Source organism: Antedon mediterranea, chromosome 9, assembly GCF_964355755.1.
Source record: "Antedon mediterranea chromosome 9, ecAntMedi1.1, whole genome shotgun sequence".
Taxonomy (NCBI): Eukaryota; Metazoa; Echinodermata; class Crinoidea; order Comatulida; family Antedonidae; genus Antedon; species Antedon mediterranea.
Genome location: NC_092678.1, coordinates 23392435 through 23413497, shown reverse-complemented (window position 1 = coordinate 23413497; position 21063 = coordinate 23392435). Strand labels below are relative to the sequence as shown.

Sequence of the window (21063 nt, the reverse complement as noted above, 5' to 3'; positions counted from 1 at the left end):
GCCTACTTTTATGTGATAAAAACAACCAATCCCTTTACGTGAATTTGGATTTTAAATTATCCCGTCATGCATTGTGTACTTAGTATCTAGGCAACAATTGTAAACAAAACACAATTAAAAAACATATTGACGGTTTGTAGAGTGTGTGTACGTGTGTGAGCAAGTTTTTCATTCATTCCGTTTATTTTCTACGATACGGAAGAAAGGCAGTGTTCTTTGTAAAGAAAGATCATAAAAGGTAAGTTTTATCTACTAGTACTACTAGGCATATCACTATCAAACAGTTTAGGTTTTGTTATTAGCTAGGCCTAAGTAAGGCTGCCGAAAGATCGGTGTTGTGTGAATGAAGAGTGAGTTCGACAGGGCTGGCTGAGCAGAAAGATGTAGTAGGCCTAGCCTACTAGTACTAGAGCTAGAATAGTCGAGAGTTCTAGTAGGCCTAGCCAAGACTCCTAGGTAGGCTTAGGCCTAGCTAGGCCTAGTAGTAGCCAGTCAATGTTGAACTGATTTCTTTTTTATTCAATCAATCATTTCAGTCAGTCAGATTGTCGAGTAGCCAAGACAAGAGAGAGTTTTTGGCTTAACTGATAAGAAAATATTTTTTTTTTCAGAATAATCGGGTAATTAAACACAAATTATATTAAAATGAGTGCAACTGTAGAAGTCCCAAAACCTAAGTCTATGAGGCGACCAAAGACATGGTCAGAAGAGGTAGAGGAAGCCTACAGATTTCAATTAGCTGGCTACAGAGATGAAGCGGAATATTTAAGCTCTCAGAAAGAGGTAAGTGGCCAAATGCTTGCAAATTATCTCCGGAATTCATCACTAAAAACTAAATAAAATTCAAACTTTCTTGCACCAATTAATATCACACAATCACAATCAATTTGCTAAATATATTTGTTTTCCCCCGTAGGTTGTAAGGTGGCCGCATAATGGTTACATCAAGAAGTTAACCAATAAAGACGGTTATTTCTACTACTACAACAAGACGAGGGAGTGCCAAGAGAAAGATGTCCGTCAAACAAAACTTTACGAATATTAATTAAGTTCTTGCTCATTGCTGAATAATAAAAATTAAACACAACTTAATTGAGTGTAACTTTACTTACTATCTCTGATCACTAAAACATGTTGGAAGTTATTCCTAAATGTTACAATGCAAAGACATGATGAAATGTCGATATTAATCTATACATTATAATATTTTTGTTTCAATCTAAATCTTACTGTAGACTAATATATAGAATAATTTAAAATGAAAATAATTTAAAAATTATTTTTAACTTTCTTGTAATTAAGTTGACTATGTTGATTTGCAATTTACATAACCCACCTTTTTTTTATGAATTTAATTATTACCATTTAGTATATAACTGTAAATATGTTGTACATAAGTCTACAAATCAGTTGATGTGTTTATGCTTTGTTTAATTCTTCAAATTAAAGTCAAACCGTTTTCAGTAAAACACTGTTCTACCATTTTTTTATTTCGCCCGTTTTTGTCAGTACCATTTCACCATCAACTTGGGTTTATGTAAAAAAAACAAGCTCTGTCTACACTATCAAACTAGTTTGACAAAAAAAAGTGTACTGTGCCCAAATATGGTAATGATATGACATCATAATGTCCATATATTATCCATAATATGACCGTATATCGCATACAGTTTGAGCTTAAGACCCACCACACACTTGGGCATATTGAGAATCTGAGGACCATGGAGGACCTTGTATGAAAATGGATCCAAATTGCAGGTGGGCCTATATCTGAGGACCATTCATTGTGAATTGCAGGTGGGCCTATATCTGAGGACCATTATTCATTGTGAATTGCAGGTGGGCCTATATCTGAGGACCATTATCCATTGTGAATTGCAGGTGGGCCTATATCTGAGGACCATTATTCATTGTGTATTGCAGGTGGGCCTATATCTGAGGACCATTATTCATTGTGAATTGCAGGTGGGCCTATATCTGAGGACCATTATTCATTGTGTATTCTATTTGTGAAATTAAATATGAATTTGGGTATGAGCTTATACCTGAGTATGAGCTTATACCTGAGTATGAGCTTATACCTGAGTATGAGCTTATACCTGAGTATTGCTACTGTTTATTACTCTAAAGCTCGGTCTACACTACCAACAAAACTAGTTTGACAAAAAAGGTGTGATGCAAAAGTGATACGATGTCATCGTGTCCATGGGAACATCACATTTTTTGATATCATAGTTTGATAGTGTAGACAGAGCTTAATACCAAATATGAAACAAGACAGTACACACAAATATACTAATGATAATACTGTATTTTCATTTAATTACTTTTATTAATTTTCAATGTATTAATTACACCATTCACCTTCTACTACAATGTGTGCCCATGTATGGAGCACCGTTTGGGACATATTTGTAACCTAATTATGAATTGACCCAATCCGCACCCCGTACATGAATACCAAAATGACAATGGTCATTAAAATTGACTATAATAGTGTTAAAAATAACATTCAAATTAAAAGTAAATGTTTATTGCAAGTCTAGATTGCTATAATACCAGTGTTAAAAATAACATTCAAACTAAGTACGTATATTACAAAACTAACTTGCTATTATAGCAATGTCAGAAATAACATTTAAAATGTTAAAACTTGTACAATACAATATCTTAATACAGTATTATAATTGTTATAATAACAGTGTTAAAAATAACATTCCAATTAAAGCTAAATATATATTACAAATCTAGATTGTATAATTAATAACAGTGTTAAAAATAACATTCAAATTAAGTATGTATATTACAAAGCTAACTTGCTATTATTAGAAATAACATTCACAATGTTAAAACTTGTACAATACAATATCAATTTCTATAACAATTGAAGCCAACATTAAAGTTGTATTATCAATCTCGCAGATTTTCTCATACAATTTACTAAAGTTTTAAAAATTACAATAAAATGTTTGAAAAAGCTTGTATTATTATTTACAAATATATGACAGCACAATCTCCTCTTTAATTATTTTAATTTTTAATTATTTTATTGTAATAATACTACTATTTTATAGTAATTTAATTTGATTAAATTAATTTAATTAAATTTAACATAAATATCAATGTTCTATTAACACACTAGAAATAAAGGCCAATGACAGTAGGAACTTTTATAAAGTTTAACCCTGGTTGAACCCTACAGCTGCAATTAGTAATATACACACACACACACACTATATAACAATTCTACTTTACTGTAGCAGATAAAAAACCTAAAATATTAATGAGGAACTTTGTTGAGACAGAGAGGTATACATAACATGTACAGAGCTGTTTGATTATACAGTAGTTCTTTTTTAAAGAAAATATATACTGTACAATATAAATAAAATATTGATGTTGATATAAGTTTGCGGTACGCCACGTATGTTAGTTCTGAAATAAACTGTTGAGTTTCTCAATGTTTCGATCAATATGCTTTGATCGTCCTCCTACCTCGTCCTCGTCAAACACAAAGCATATTGATCGAAACTCATCAGTTCTTTTCAGAACTAATATACGTGGTGTACTCCAAACTTATATCAACATTTGATTTCGCCATGCAAACCTTCAAACAAGAAATAAAATATATATAGCTTATACGTTCGTAATTGCTGTATTTATCAAACGTAATATTGAGATTACTCCTGCAAATAAATGTTAAAAACCTGAAGATGTTAGATAGCTCAATGACAGTTTACTAACAATAGAGTTTCTGAACAAGTAGTACTGGAAAGTTTACCGTTTCTTTTACTGTACTAAAAAGAGGGTCATTAGTGTAATGAGAGTAGAACATATTGGAAGCTATGACCCAAGTGTGAGTGTTCGTTCATGTTAATTTACCGTATTCCTCCTCGCATATTTTCTTTAGTTTAATTGTGTAGACAGAATCTATATAGTAATTCAATGTTTAGGAAACAGTTTCATCAGGGAGTTGCTCCCTAGCAGGAAGTTGCTCCCTATTTTCATCAGGGAGTTGCTCCCTAGCAGGAAGTTGCTCCCTAATTTCATCAGGGAGTTGCTCCCTGGCAGGAAGTTGCTCCCTATTTTCATCAGGGAGTTGTTCCCTAGCAGGAAGTTGCTCCCTATTTTCATCAGGGAGTTGTTCCCTAGCAGGAAGTTGCTCCCTAGTTTCATCAGGGAGTTGCTCCCTGATATAATCAATTGTTATGGACTCCTTTAGCTTTTCCCAAAACAAAGGAATTTCTTCTTTATTTTTGGGCCACTCAAGGTATGTGGTGTCTTTGCAAAATTTTTTAATAAATTGATGCACCTTTAACTCTTTTGTTAACATTTTAGATGGTATTTCTTCTAAAAAAATAAGTATGACATCGTCTTTACGTTCATTAAAAAGACTTAACAGTGCATACTGAAGTTCTTGTCTACACCAGTTGCTCTCCAGAAATGCCCTTGTTATTACACAAACTGTACGGTAACTTGCATCCATACTATCAATAATATTCAAGATAATGGGCCTCCCAACAATAAAATCTCTTTTATGTAAACATAGTTTGATTCCTGTTTCTTCATTTTCTATTTTTTCTATCATTGTCTTAACCCAGTCTTCATTTACACTACTATAAGAAAGAAATGCATTATATGTATATGGATTAAGTCGCTGGTATTTTTTATTAGGCCTACGTTTTCTACTTCTTACAAAACACCAATATTTTAAATAATACCATTTTTTGTAAATAACACCAGCAACCACAAATAAAATTAGAAGTACACTTCCAGAAATAATCCAGATATAGAATGGAATTATATGATCACAATTCAGATCACTTGGGTGAAAGCTTAAGATAAGTTTGTCGCGATAAGACGGAGGAGAATCGCAAATACATTCATTGATATCAACTATGGAAACATGAGAAGTATTAATCCAATTTCTGAACCATTCTAAATCACATGTACAAGCAAAAGGGTTAGTTCCCCCAGCAGCCATTGTTTTCAGATGTGGAATTTTATCAAACATTGATTGGTTAAAAATATTAAACTTATTATTACTAAGATCCAGGTGTTCTATACCGGCTGTCGGTTTAAACAGATTATTTGGCAGTTTCATTAACTTATTATGACTTAGTTTTAAAGACATTAGCCGTGTCAACCCAACGAAAGTGTTTGAATGAATACTACTAACACCATTACTGGAGAGATCTAACTGTAACAAACTGGATAAGTTATTCAGAAAAAACACTGGATCATCTGTTTTTAACATTAAGTACAAATTATTATGATTTAAGTAAAGTTTTTGAAGTTTTGTCATCCCAGAAAATACATCAGCATACACATAGTTCATGTTATTATTGCTTAAGTCTAGAATTTCAACGTTTTTTAAAACTTGAAACGGTGATGGTTTTAGTAAGCGGATAGATCTCAACTGGACTTTATTCAAAATAAGAATTTTTAAATTCAAAACTTTTGAAAATGCTGTTGATTTGAGGTTGATGTATGTATTGGCGCCGATATTTAATATTTGTAGTTCATTTAAACCGTCAAATTCATCCCCTGTCAATTCCTGGTTTATATGATTTTCGGCTAATTCCAGCTGGGTTAAATTTGTTAGACCTTTAAATGCACCAGGCTCTATCCGTTTAACTCCATTCAGTTTCAAGTTAATATACGACATGTTGCTTTTACTTAGACTAACAAAGAACCCGCTAAAAATCACACTAACATTGTTCTTTTCCATATCTAAGAATTGTAGTGATGTTAGCGCACTAAATGTTTGATTTTCAATCCTAGTGATGTTGTTATTATACAAGTCTAAACGTGTAAGGTTAGCTAGAGAACTGAAACAAGCACTTTCGAATGTTTTAATCCAATTATTAGACAGGTCTAAAGTAGTCAAGTTATGCAAGCCTTTAAACATTAAGTCAGTGAGTGTTACCAAACGTAGATGTGCAAGTCTAAGACTTTGTAGTTTAACACCATCTAACGCCATTGCAAGGTTTTGAATGCTACCCGGGGAAATCCCACCATAAAGTATTTCCCCAGAGACATCTAAGACCTGAATGGAATCAAAATGAGAAAATGCTTCTCTCTCGATGTACTCCAATTTATTACCACTAAGTAATAACCTAGTTAAATTGGCATTTTTAAAGCAACTAAAATCTGTATTTGATAAGTTAGTGAACGTATTGTTAACTAGACTTAATACTTTAGTTGTTGGTAAAGCACAGTTGTCGCCAAGATTCAGAGAAGTCAACGAGTTTCCATCAAGTTTCAACTCTTCTAAGCTGATCAAATCCTCAAAAAGATTATCAGGAATTTTAATCAATCGTGGGTGTATTTGAGAGAAGTCAAGAAACCTCAGCTTGGTGAGGCCTTGGAATATGCCAGGCTCCGGTTTATTCAACTGGGTCTTCTTCAGGGTCAGAGTGTCTAGTTTAGGCAATTTACTAAATGCACCAGGAGCTACCTTGGAAATATCGTTGTACGATACATCAATCGTTATCAGATTCAGTAGTCCGTCAAATGAGTCGGCGCTTATTTTCAGTATTTGGTTATGCGAAAGAATTAAATATTTGATCGTTGGTGAAAGATCTTTTGGTACGTCCTGTAGCAAGTGATGACTACAGTTATACACAAAGTCTACTTCCTTACATGGAGTCAGAGTGGCACTGGACACCTGTACATGCAGAATTATGCAAAACATCCCAAGCAATGTTCCACCTGTCATTTTCATCATTACCATATGTGGCGTTACAATTTAAAGATATAGCTTCTCAGTTCCTTCACAATAGTTCCACTGCTTATTCTGCCATTAATTTCTCTCTAATGTAATAAATAAATAAAAAAAATGTTGAATATGAATATATTAGATTGTTATCATACTTATATAACTTGTGTAAGTGCTTGATTTCTTTTGTTTAAATCTAAACTTGAAACTGAAACTAGAAAATAAATAAACATTATAAAATATTAGAAAACATACTACACAGTTATTTAGATAATATTATAAAACAGTAATTTTTTGAAGTGTTAATTAAACTCAGTTTACTTGAAGAGGTTATATGGTGAAATCTAAACTATTATGGAATGGTAAATGATGTATAAATAATTATGATTTTACATCAAAGGTAACCACAATACAATGTTAGATCACCTATTAATAATTTATATATAATAAGCCCATACTTCATATAGAATAAGAAATAATTTCTCCTATCATAGTGTACTCGTGTGAAAATTCTTAATCAAACAATATTATTATTTCATACTCATCCAACAGCGAGTAACCCGCCAATTACAGGATGGATAAACTATTTAAAATTTCACAAGACAAACATATACACAAGATGCTCTACATAAACAAAGACTTATTATTAAGTCTTTGGGAGTGGAGTTGTAAATTGTCATGAGAAAAAAACCCTGACATATGACAGGACTTGAACCCAGGACCCTTAGATTGGTAGCCAAGCATCATAACCACCAAGCCACAACTCCACTCTGTTCTTTTCAAAGAACTAACTATATATAAATTTATTTTTAACATACTATATTTGTATCTTTTTGCTTATTAGTTATTAGTTGTTTTTTGGGGGACAATACATCTTTAAATGTCATTGTGTGTTTTATACCATTTGGAGATAGCCTTCTATTGTACAATACAGCAGTATTGTTAATATACAATAAAAGCGAAAGTGACAGTTAGTAAAACTAAAAATAATATATATTAAATAGAAATGACTAAAAATGAAAGTTCAAAGATTTAAAACTGATAGGTTGTTGAGGAGGAGTGTATCCTAAAGCTATTTTATGTAAATTATTACCATGAACTAAAGGAAGTAAATTGTGAGTGAAAAAGGCCAGAGAACAGGCAAATGACATGTAATGTCAACACTGTCAAACTATAGTGTGATGTGCCCAAATATGGTAGTGATATGACATCATCATGTCCATATATGGGCACATCACATTTTTTTTGTCACATAATGTTTGATAGTGAGCTTAACACAGTTGTCCACATCCAAATTCATAACTTATTTTTATGTGTTTTTATTCTAATTTTCCTTAAAAAAAACAGATTTCATTCAAATAATTTATACATAGATTATCATATATAATACAAAGTAATTATTCCCGTGCTAAACTAAGGTAATATTAATTTACTAGGGATCATGTCAAAATTATTCTACTACTCAGTTACTGCAGTAACTGCATTTTACTGCTGTATTATTTAGTTTAATTCAATGTAGATGTTTATGAGTCACTTTATTATTCTTATGTTTACCCAAGCTTGTTAAATAATTTCATAAACAGGTTGAAGAGTAAATATAATGTAGTTACTGCAGTATTACTGCAGTGACTACAAGAAAATTAATAACAAGTTATAAGTTAATATTAATACTATAATAGGCCTATTTAATAATTAATAAACACCAGTTAATAATTATAATAATAGTACCAGAAAAATGAATAAGTTATTATATAAAGATTTAAGTTATTTATTAACCTATTGGATTATGTTCGTAATCTCGAGCTTTACCTGTGATTACATCACATATTTTCATGCTTCGACTTTTGACCTTCATGACCCGGGTGGGACATTTCCTGTTGCATTGTGTGCATATATTTGCATAAATATATAAAGTCAAAAATACCATAGAGACGAAATAATCAATATTTCATTTTGTAATTAGTTAGGAATATGGGAAAACAGCATACACACAAAACATCTTGCATTTCAATTCATCACGTGATTTGAGAGCTCCGTTTGGGCATAAATATTTTGAGAAGAGCAATATGATTGAATCATGTTCTTTACTCCATGATTGAATTGAAGTATTTTTTATTTAATAAATTAATACTGTATCTATTTTACTTCAATATTATTGAATATAATCAATAATAACATTGATATTGCACGGAATTTAAACCACAGTTTGCGAATTTTGAGACTAATTTTGCTCAAAATAATGATGAGAGTTATTATACCTCCGTGAGGAGAGAGCTAGCATCACATTCTCGGAACCCATCCGACACACAGCATGCAGCAATACGACGTCCCACATCCATCACCGCAGCTATAGCAGCACAGTCATCGGACCCTAGTTCTAAATCTTGCGTGCCAGAGTCTTCTAGGCCACCTATATTATTATATAATGATCTTATTCTTACCTAAAATTAAAAGAACTGGATCAGAACCAGGTCTGAGCTAAAGCGCCTTCGTTAACCGTCGTCATGTATCGCGCTGTGTCCTGCCGCGACCTGCGACCACCACCACATGGAACATGAACATCATAAAGCGGAAATTCCCCGAGTCACGTGACTTCCGATAATCGGTTAGGCCTATAAACACTTCAAAAGTCCTGTCAAATTTGTCTATACAATCACAACAATGCAGCAATAGGCCTATCTATATATTAATGTTAAAAATTGTAGACAAAAGCCTTTCTTACATTGAATAATGTAATTATGCGATTTATACACAGTGTGCGCGCGCTAAGCATCTCTTGCGTGCGCGGTGTCATAGACCTATACTACTATTACTATACTAAATAATCTACGCGGCACGGTGGTATAGTCATAGTCATAGTCATAGTCATATATACTTTATTGTCCATTTAAAAAACAGAAATGTGATTTGAAAACTGGCAAAATACAAAAATATAAAATACAATTTACAAAAACACACACAAAAAGTTAAGAGGCTAAAAATTGTTAAAATTAGATAAAAATTATCGGTTACATTTTACCTTTGTACTCTGGAGTTATATAAGTGTATAGCATTAGGTAGGCTACAAACGAGCACCTAAACCGTTTTGTTTTGGTATTAAGTGCACGTAGTCTTATGCCAGAATTGTTTGTGAAGAGGATGTGTTTCATCATCAATGATACTTTTTACTTTTTTTAACACATTTTCTTTATACAAGGATTCAACATCAGGTAAGTGCTCTCCTACTAGTCTAATTGCTCTATTTCCTATTCGATTAAGTTTAATTTTATCTTTTTGCATTGTATTACCATAAAAACAAACATTACAAAAAAGTATTACACTGAGAATTACAGAGTTATAAAACAATTTAAGTATAGTTTTGTCAATTTGTAGGTACTTCATTTTTCTTAAAATAAACATCATTTGGTTGGCTTTGCATGTGGCTTTATTTACATTATTTATCCAATTTAGCTTATTGTCAATTATACAACCCAGATATTTGTACGGTAGGCTTGTACGATATAATATATCGTACAAGCCTACCGTAGGCCTACCGTATTAGGATGATATCAATTAGTGCGTGTTAATGCTGAGCTCTAGTGGTAAATTTAACTTATATAGTATATTTTCTTTAGAAACAAATTAAAAACTATATCAGTAAAATATCTCTTTACTGTACTTTTAATTCGTCAACACATTCAACGCCATCGTACTCGTCTAATCATATAGACGGCGGTCTTACCAGTTTCATAATAAATCTAATCAGTATTTTTATTTTTTCACATTAAAAATGTATAAAATGTACATTTAAATATCAAAACATTAAATATTAGCATAAACATTTTATGATAAAATCCAACCGGGCGGGCGTAGCCTTAGTTTCATTCAAATAATCGCTTTTTCTTGATCTAATTTTTGGTGGTCAAAGTGAATAACTACTGTGTGACTTTAAAATGGCATATAATATTTTTTTTTTAAATAAATTTTTTTTTTCAGTATTACAGTATATCTTTAGTTATTTTTGCGATCATGAAAATAATATCCAGACAGTTGGTAAAATACGATCCATAAAACATGACATCATCACAGACCGCATTGTGACAATGTCGTTTCGCTATTTTAAAATAATATAGGCCTAGAAAGTTGTTTTTTTGTGATTGATGATGATGGCCGCCCGCGGTTAGCTGCTGGTGAGACCTGAGACCCGGCTTTTTGTTTGGGTAATTTAATTATTTAAACTAATCCTGTGCCTAACCATATATTCAAGATGTTCTATAAATCTATCATCATCTAGGCCTAGCTAGGTTAATTAGGCTAGCTAGCCACTAATTTATCTAGCCTGGTCTGCACCCTTCTCTCTCTGTCTAGAAAATGTAGGCCTACTAGGCTAGGCCTCCTTAGCTTCTAGTAGGCCTAGGTATGCCAAGTCTCACTCTCTCTGATTAGGTGCATACCTGGGATAAAGAAGGCTAGCCAGGTAGGTAGACTGCCAGCAGAGAGAAGGTCATCAATTAATGTCTAGCCTAACTAGGCCTGTTGTGCAGGCGTCGTTGGTGGTGTCACACACTGACGTGACAGTCGTGTAAAAAAGAACAGAGCTCTGCCTCACTCACTGACACTGATTTTTTTTAAATATATATCTTGGCCTAGCTAGCTAAGACAGTAGGTGTGGTTCTTGGATTTGAATTGACAATCACCAAATTATTGTATTATAATTATCAATTATTAACCTGCATTTATTGACATTTGAAATGTTTATGTTATAATTTGTTTAGATTTGACAAACATACTATGGAAATAGGGGATTCTGGCAACAGTGACTCTGATGGCGCTAGTAACAAACCCCGACAGACAAAAGGAAAGAACAGAGTTTGGGATAAAGTTTCATGGTTCACTAGAAAATCGAGAGGAAGTAGAGAAAGTCAGACAGAAAATGCTTCGTTAGGAGAGGATGGCTACCCAGGATCCTGCTGCCCTCAAGAAGATGCAGTATTCGACAATTCATCTGTTTCCAGTTTGTCTCCGCCGGTGTTCAGTCGCCCCTTATCAGATTGTAGTTCTAGCAGCGAAGAAGGAGAAGTATATATAAGAAGTGTGAAACCTAAACCTAGAAACAGATCCTCAACTGTAAACAGCCAAGTGTTGTATCAGAACTGTGTAAAACCTAGTGTGGTTAAAGCACTGTTTAGGAGAGAATGCGCGTTATACCACAGTCAGAAATCACCTTATATTTATAATAGAAAAACGCAAAGTCTCCCAGTTAGTAATACTCGTCATAAAATAGCAAATGAAAGTCTTGTAGATGTAAACATGGACAGTACTGAGAATAGTGATGATGAAGCTCTAGATGATATATGTCACTGTCCTTCTTGTTGCTCTTGTCGGCATAGTGAAAGAAGTATAGGTAGCTGGCCTAGAAAGCGCTCATGCCCATTAAAGACATCCCTTACCTTATCGCAAGCCACTTCGTTCCCAGGAAAAAAGCTGTCCGCTCCCCTGTCTCATATGGTACTACCAAAGACTCCTAGTGACTCTGGGCAAAGTAGATGTGTACGAAATAGACTTTCTAGAAAAAGACCCAGTAACTCTTACAATAGTCTTGAAATGGACGATTGTAGGTATTTAAAATATGAAGAACATGCAATGAAATCGAGGAGTCTACCCACAGGGTCTACATTAGTTAATCTTCTAAAAGAATTTCAGAAATTAGAGAAACAAAATTGTGGATTGACGATTGTAAATAGATCTAGTGAAGAGCACAAACAATCAACGACGTCGAGGAAATATAGAGAGACTAAACCCGTAGAACGCTCAAAGAGTCTGTGTAATGGTACAAGAAAACCATCTTATAGAATGCAGTTTGATGATTGTGGTATCAGTGAGACGGAGTCAAGACAACATGTTTGTCTTAGTAGACGAGTGGCAATGAGTAAACATAAGGAATCTAATAAAGGAATTGATGGAAAAGTTTTCAAAGAACGAATGGAGGTATTGATTAATAATATATATATTTTTTTAATATATATACACTGTATAAGATAACCATTACACTATAATTTAATATACAAAAGTAACTTAAGTCTTTAGGAACGGAGATGAGTATTCTCATGAGGACACAAATCATGACATCTGGCAGGGTTTGAACCCTGGTATCGGTAGTTGATGATCCTCTTACCCACCGTCATTGTAAAGATTTCAGTTAACATTTAGAGACCCGTACCTTTTAATGGAACATCCATAGAATGCCCTCATCAGTGACAAAAATGTTCATCATTTTCATGACACTTTCTTTGTATTTTTTTTCAGACTACGTTGAGCTGGTTCAAAGAGTTTAATGATCAACAGAAAAACTCTATGATGAAAAGATTGTTGGTAAGTAAGAACTACGGTATTTAATAATAGTATCTCCTGAATCCTTTGCATGTGTTTAACTTCCATTTCATTTATTCAAAACACATTAAATTAACAGTAAACAAAATTGTATTAAAATTATCATTGTTGTATAGAAGTTAATTTGATGATGAATTGCTTTTATTTATCAGGAATTATGTGAACTACCTCAGATGCACATGTTGTCAGTGTTAATGGAACCAATTCTCCATCAAACATGTCCGCACAATTGTCAGGATCTGTTGTCATGGTTACCCGCACAACTTTCTCTTCATGTTTTGTCTTTCCTTGATCCAGGTAAGATTTTTATCCATTTTTCTTGAGTTGATTGCTCCCAAACCTTTCCTTATTGTTTCATGACAAATGTTACCATTTATTGTTTTCATTATTTCAGTAACATTGAGCGCTTGTTCTCAAGTGAGTAAAATGTGGTATGAGTTGACTACATACCCGTACATATGGCAAAGACTCTGTCGTCTTCCTAAATGGCAATTGTCGCGGGCAGAAGAACACAAACAGATGATCAACCACATGTCTTCAACAATAAGGGTGATTTTTAGTTTCATTTTTTGTATGTACTGTGAGCATACCACAACATATATTTCAGTCTGAACCAATACTTATACAATATTATAATTATGATATACTTATATAATAGTTTAAGACTAGTTATGTATCATTATTTTATCTTTAGTGGAAGGAGGTCTTTGCTGAGCGGTACCGATTGCGTCGCAACTGGCTGAAAGGTCTTTGTTCTGTACGTACATTCGAGGGTCACACAGAGGGTATATCGTGCGTTCAATTTGATGATACTAGAATTGTTAGTGGCTCCACAGACAGTTCCATTAAGGTAGGTAAAAGAAAAGATGTGGTAGACGAGTGGTTAGGGTGCTTGTTTATCATAGTGAAAGATCTGGGTTCAATTCCTGTACGACTCCCATTCCAATCGGCTCCTACTGGCCACCCTAGTACTGTACCACATAATACAGTTCATTCTCCTATGCTAAGAATGAATATTAGGACTCGCTTTTACTTTACAAGCTACAGAACATTCAGCAATACAATTTATCAGAAATTGAGTGGCATACCAAACACTATACTTACTACTATAGCCTCACAGGTATGACTAAATATACTAGTATCTACTTTATTCTATTAGGTATGGAACATCAGAACCAACACTCCTTGGTCAGTACAGACCCTTGTTGGTCACTCCGGGACTGTCCGATGTCTTCATTTGGAAGGGAATAGATTGGTCAGTGGCTCAACAGACCGGTCAATCAAGGCAAGTTTCACATTTTGTTTGTTGACTTGCTTATTTGACTGTAATACTTATCTTAAGTTCTGTCTACACTATCAAACTAGTTTGATAAAAAAGTATGATGTGCCCAAATATGGTAGTGATATGCTCAAATATGGTAGTGATATGACATCATCATGTCCATATATGGGCACATTACATAATGTTTGATAGTGTAGACAGAGCTTAAGGCAATAGATTAACATTGACCGTTTAACTTTTTTATACACAACAGGTGTGGGATTTATCCATGCATAGCCGATGGTCAAGCATTGCTTGTCGAAAGACCATGATTGGTCATCAACAGACGGTCCGATGCTTACAAGTCGATGACGAGAAAGTTGTTAGTGGTTCGTATGATCACACGTTAAAAGTTTGGGATATACGTAGCGGAGACTGCCGGTTAACACTAAGGTGCGTAAAGTGAGATGTCAACTAAATTAATAAGTTTAACATCGAGCAGTTTAACTTTAATGTAAATGATCACACATACTATAGTCTTGTTTCTTATCTTTCTAACTTGTCGTATTAGCATCATCAATATCTTTATTTTTTTTTTCATTAGGGGACACACTGCTGCTGTTCTTTGTCTACAATTTGATGAGAACAAAATTATTTCAGGGTCCGCAGATAAAACTATTAAGGTACGTCTACTAGCTTTGTATAGACTCGAACAAACGACCAAATTGTTAATTTACAATCCATTCAACAATATAAACTACCTACTATAAACAAACATCTCCTATTTGATGCATTTAAAACTTTTATAATTGTTTTCAAGATATGGAATTTGACGACAGGAATGTGTGTAATGAGCTTAGAAGGACACCATGATGCTGTAACATGTCTTCAATTTGATTCGAACAAGATCGTTAGTGGTTCACTGGACTGTAACATCAAGTTTTGGGATATACATGTTGGTGACTGTACCAGTACATTAGACTGGGCTCACGGTGAAGGGCACACTGGTGTTGTCAGGTATGTCAAAGTTTTGTAAAAATTGTTTTTTGCTTGTCATCTATTTAATGTACATTTTTCAAGATAATTAGTTAAAGACCCCTTCCCTGCAATTAAGGTGTTTATTGTGTTTTAAATTGTACAGTATTGTATTTATGTTTCTCAGGAAAACAAATTTCATGTATGTAATATTATGTGACAATAAATTGAATCTTGAAATACTGGAAAGTATTTTGATTAAGGATTTCCAGGTTTGAGGATCCTAGATGAATTCAAAACCTTGTTTAGGGTAGAATCTTAATAATATTGATCTTTACCGTATATGCCTGCTTGCAAATTGCAATTCCCAATAAATAAATAATCTTCTTATTGATAATAAAAGCAAGTCACGGTTCAGTGCTTCGATCATTATTAATCATCAATTGTGGATTGGTATCTTTCAGATGTTTACAGATTGATCGGTGGCGTGTTGTTAGTGCCGCAGACGATAAGACGTTGAAAGTTTGGAATATAGAAACTGGCGAGCGGCTGGTGACATTGCGCAATCATACAGACGGCGTAACTTGTCTTCAGTTTAACGATAGTAAAATTGTATCTGGATCGTATGATAGGACGGTCAAACTCTGGGATTTCTCATCCGTTTGATAATACTACAATATGTTAGTATTTTACGGTCTGTTCTGCCATCCTTGCATAGGTTGAGCTTACAAGTTAGAGATCTAAAAATACTCTTACTACACTATCAAAAAACTAGTTGACAAAAAAGTGTGATGTGCTCAAATATGGTAGTGATATGACATCATCATGTCCATATATGGGCATTTTTTTTTTGCCACATAAAGTTTGATAGTGTGGATAGACCTTTATGTTTATATATAATTGATGACAATGTTGCCACAAAAAAGTAATGAGTATATATTTGTAAACGTGATATAAATAATATATATTTTAGTCTGTATTAGTGTACAGATGAGTGTAGTAAATGTATTACTAGTTGTAACATGTTGTAAAAGAAATTAGTTTTAATTTTCTATGGTTTTACGAACCAAAAGATGGTAATTAACCATGATTGAAATATAGTACTGTTTTAATAGATAACTATATAGATTTTACTAGATAATAGATTCATGTAAATGTGCATATATTACACCAATGATCAGTGTTAGATGATGGAGTAAGTTAGCATTGTGTACCCAGTCCATGTCATATATACAAGCTGAAATTTTAACCGTACCGGACACAGGTTTGTACCAACAAAATATGTATGCTGTGAAGGTAGTTCACACAGGTTTCTCCCAACAAAATATGTATGCTGTAAAGATAACTGTTTAAGTGTAAATACAGAAGGTATTGGCAAAACATGGGCCTAGTTATTTATCCATGGAAGTATGTTCCTACTCACCAAAGTTAGCGATAAATTTGCTCATGAAACCAACTTATCCGGGTAAATAACTAAACCTGAACAAACCCATAGACAAACATATACAGGAGATATCTATGTTATACCTAAAAAGTATATGTTTAAATGGTAAATTTGATACAAAAAGACCCCTTTTCTTTTTTTAAAGTTTAATTTATAAAACAGTATTTGCTGCCAATTTCCATACATTCCATTTTTTTATGGTAGCTGTGGACATGGTAAAACCTATTATTTAGAAATTCTTACCGCAAACTTAACAGGGTATATTTACAATTGAGTATTAAGAGCAGGTACCTGTTTAAAACAAAATACTAAATCCAAATATGTTATTATATACAGCCCATTTTTTTATTATAGATTTTATTATTTATAATTAATGCAATTTTTTAAGCGTTAAATACAATTCTGACCCACAAACCGTTACCAATGCAATAAAGTCTTATTTAATTCAATCAAGTGTCTATTTACTGAAAGTAGCTGAAACGTAGCAATCAAGTGTCTATTTACTGAGTAGCTGAAACGTAGTAAGTAAGTACTTGTCAACTGGCTTAACTAAAAGTTGACCTTTATTTATTTAGTGTTTTTGACTCATTTACAGGAACATACAGTATACATACAGTATAGGATTGTATGGACACAACGTATGCATGTATTTATTCATTTCTTTATTTCAGATAGTACATCCATATACGAATCAATCATACAAAAAAAAAACAAGAGAAACAATTACACCAGAAAATTAACAATATAAGGAACTTCCACAAAACCAACCTACAATATCCTCAAAAAACAATTTGCACCAACGCTGATGTAGGTTGGATTGTGGAAGTACGGTAATTATGGTTTCCCAAACAAATTTGTTGAAGACTAATTTTTGTTATTAGTTCAAGAAAAATTTGATGTGCCCAATGGTAGTTATATGAAATCATCATGTCATATATGGAACATCACATTTTTGATCACATAAAATTTGATAGTGTGGACAGAGCTTTAGTTTATTTTGATATGAAGTGGCTGTTTAGTGGATCAGTTATGTATTTCATTCAAAGTGGTTAAATTGAAACAATTGTATACCACTCATTTATCCATTCACATATCATCATTTCCAAAGCCTGAGAACTGTTCATCACTCAAAAAGAGCTCACAGCATCTCGAATTATTATCATTTCAGGAGCAAAGCCTGATCAAATAAGATCATGTATCATTTTTACAACGTACACAGCAAATCAGCACCCCACCAACAAACACCATACACGACTTTAAACCGCAAAAATGTTTATCCCACCAGGTAGCCAGGCTAGGCCTGTCTACCACAGCGGACGCCAAGCGGGGAAAAAGAAAAATGGGCGGCGAGTTTCAATTTAGAAACCCGTACGCTAGCAAGCCAGTTATTTCTTTTGATTTTTTGGCCAAAAGAAATAAAATAAAACAGTCTTCATTGAACAGTATTAATAAAGACAGCAAAATACAACTGTTGTTTTGAACAAGCTGAATTTTAAGAACAATTTTAACGGTAAAAATCGTATACAATATTTTTCTGACAACAGGCGCATGGCTGACTGTGACGTTGTGTTGCTTTGCGTGTTTGCGCCACCAACATCAAGAAGCATGCAACAAGCCGGCTTTTTTTTTACTTGTGTTACGTCATCATGAATATAAAAATGTTCCTAAATTCAATAAATTATAAATACTGTATATTAATCAATAAAATCAAAATTACTATAATAAAATATAAAATTAATTAATTTAATATACAATTAAACTAAGTTAATTCATGCTTGCGTTTATTTTTTTTATAATAAAACCACAATAAAACACTATCTGTGACGTCATTTAAGGTAACCAAAGATCGTATACTTTTTGACGTACCGAGAGTGGCGCGCGGTGAGCGAGCCCTCAAATGATGTCCTCCCTGTCGACATGTGACGTTATGTTATCTCAACTTCAAACAAACTTTTGATTTTTTTACTACATATTTATTATTTTCGCATACATTAAAATATTAAACGAAATTATAAGTCTACAGGACCAGCCCCTGCCTATACTAAATTAACTTGACTCTCTAAATATCTCTCTTTAAAAATAAAAGAAAAAGATATTTTATTTATAAAAAAAAAGAGAAATCCGTAGAGATTTGAACCCCTGCTAGTAGAGCTGAGAGAATCCAACGATAGTTACTAGTGCACTACCCGTTATGTCACAATGTACACGAGTAATTAAGGGTGACAATACTCGGTGGAAAAGAGTTAAAGCTATGCGAGCTTCTGTGTGTTTGGGGTTCACAGATTTAAACGTCCCCCTTTCCACCACACATCATGAGGCGAAAACATCAAAGCATCTGATGTGTGGTACCCCCAAGGCTGTTACCGTGCTAGAGGCAAGGGAGCACACCATAATTTTTTTTTTCTGTGGCTTCCCGTCTCCTTTCGATCTCGTAAATTTTATGTACAGTATGTCAGAAATTAGGAACAAATAAATAGATGCCGATTCTCCCGCCTGCGATATTTCTTTTCGTACATAAGTTGGGGACCCTCGTGAAACGTCACAAAATATACATGAATATTCATTAGTCATATCCATAAGGTGTGATGTAAGAATTAAGGTAACTAACAATTCGCTAATGCAAACTGTGTAGTCGAGTGGATAAGACTATGGACTTTACACGTCGATGTATGGGGTTCGATTCCCATGAGCTACTTCTTTTACTTTATAGTGAGAGAGAGAGATTATTAAGAGGGTTAGGTTTAGTTATATTTAGGAAGTAGTTCGGCTATCTTTCACATGGGGTCCCCAACTTATGTACGAAAAAAAATATCTTCCCCCGCCTGGCTAGTTTATTCTCTTTATTAATTAATTATGCATTATTGTAATAAATAATTTCACAATTTTTTTGTGAATTTTCAACTTTGAACAAACGAAAATGATTTCAAACCATGTACTACATTTTACTACTGTGCATGAATAAATTAAATGAATTTTAATTCATTTAAAAGTGAATAATTGATAATGAGAAATCAAAACAACTTACAATGAAAATGATGAAGAATAGCAGCCTGGCCACCCAACCAACCCATTGACTGCGACCCCTATACAAATAAAACAGTTTGGTATGCCGTGCGTTATTATGCAAATGAGTTGGTGCAGGTGGAATGGGGAAGATGGTATTGTAAGTCATTCGCGGTGAACACGCCACAAAATTAAATTTAAAAGTTAAATTTTGATTTAATCTTTATATTAGAAATTCAAATCATGTAAAGATACAATTTTCCGGGCTGGAACCTAGAAGCTCCCCTCCTTTAGTTTGCAAAAGTAATCTTGAAAAGAACCCCATGCGGAAAAGAATCTTACCCGTTGAAAAGAAGCCCATCGTACCCAAGAGTACTAAAAAATGAGGAACTCTTTTTGGGGTTTTATGGTGTCTATTTAATGAAAAAGTGAATGCCATACAAAATGTTTAAAAAAAACCAATATTCATAAAAAAAATACCCGTCGAGGTTTGAACCCCAGCTGATAGCACTCAAAACTGAGCATTACCCGTTAAGCCACAAACTGAAACATGACTGAACAGCTGATAATAGTCTATTTATACGTGTATTACGTAATTCATCATTACGTCATAAATATCTTATTAACCTTGCTAAAACCAAAATGATCAGTTAGCTCAATCGTCTGAGCGTCGTGTTAACACACGTATGTCGTGGGTTCGATTCCCACGCTGGTCGGTGGAATAGAGTTAAGGCTATGCGAGCCACTGTGTTTGGGGTTCACAGATCATACGTCCCCCTTTCCACCACACATCATGAGGCGACAACATCAATGCATCTGGTGATGTGGTGGAAACGACCCCAAAAGGCTGTGGCAGGGCCTTAGTGCTGAGGCAGGGAGAGCACATTTACCATCTTTTTTTTTTTTGGCTCTCGCCAACTGCTTTGATGGTTTAAATTTTATGTTTAGCGCCCTCAATTTATTTTAATGTAAAATTCTCTTCGTTACGTGTTTATCTCATCGTAGTTTGGTATGCCGTGCGTTTGTTATGCAAATGAGTGTGCACATGTGCTGTGGGAAAGATGGTATTGTTAGTCATTCGCGATCAACACTGTTCAATTTTTATTTTGTTAATCTTTTACATTATAATTATAATTCTACCGTTACACATTATAGTGTATTTTTAAATATCCGTTTTATGCAAGATATTGTAGGCCTATTGCAGGCCTACTAATACTATGTTGTGAATTAAAGTTTATGGTAGAATAAATAAATAAATATGTTTTAGGCAGATCTTCGAAATTGAAGCAT

General features: G+C 33.6%; 3 protein-coding genes across 4 annotated transcripts; 2 read left to right on the top strand and 1 right to left on the bottom strand.

Annotated features, from left to right (window-relative positions):
* The first annotated feature begins 83 nt into the window (after positions 1-83).
* Positions 84-1469, top strand: LOC140058756 (meiosis expressed gene 1 protein homolog). The gene is made up of 3 exons (XM_072104488.1): positions 84-238; positions 612-783; positions 917-1469. Exons 2-3 carry the CDS (start codon positions 646-648, stop codon positions 1043-1045), a joined length of 267 nt encoding a protein of 88 aa, XP_071960589.1. The 5' UTR covers positions 84-238; positions 612-645; the 3' UTR covers positions 1046-1469.
* Positions 1470-2785: 1316 nt separating this feature from the next.
* LOC140058423 (uncharacterized) lies at positions 2786-9244 on the bottom strand. The gene is made up of 2 exons (XM_072104025.1): positions 9163-9244; positions 2786-6816 (listed from the first exon to the last, which is right to left on the bottom strand). The coding sequence occupies exon 2, from the start codon at positions 6719-6721 to the stop codon at positions 3950-3952; it is 2772 nt and encodes a 923-aa protein (XP_071960126.1). The 5' UTR covers positions 6722-6816; positions 9163-9244; the 3' UTR covers positions 2786-3949.
* A 1618-nt stretch (positions 9245-10862) lies between these two features.
* LOC140058516 (uncharacterized) lies at positions 10863-17219 on the top strand. 2 transcript variants are annotated; one of them, XR_011847017.1, is made up of 12 exons: positions 10863-10920; positions 11476-12688; positions 13007-13072; positions 13243-13387; positions 13485-13639; positions 13785-13940; positions 14250-14375; positions 14626-14804; positions 14956-15034; positions 15172-15368; positions 15791-16622; positions 16668-17219. XR_011847017.1 is itself a non-coding variant. In XM_072104159.1 (11 exons), the coding sequence occupies exons 2-11, from the start codon at positions 11492-11494 to the stop codon at positions 15990-15992; spliced, it is 2502 nt and encodes an 833-aa protein (XP_071960260.1). In that variant the 5' UTR covers positions 10863-10920; positions 11476-11491; the 3' UTR covers positions 15993-17219. The 2 variants fall into 2 exon arrangements, 1 of the variants encoding a protein (XP_071960260.1); XM_072104159.1 differs by having other exon boundaries at positions 15791-17219.
* The last annotated feature ends 3844 nt before the right edge of the window (positions 17220-21063 follow it).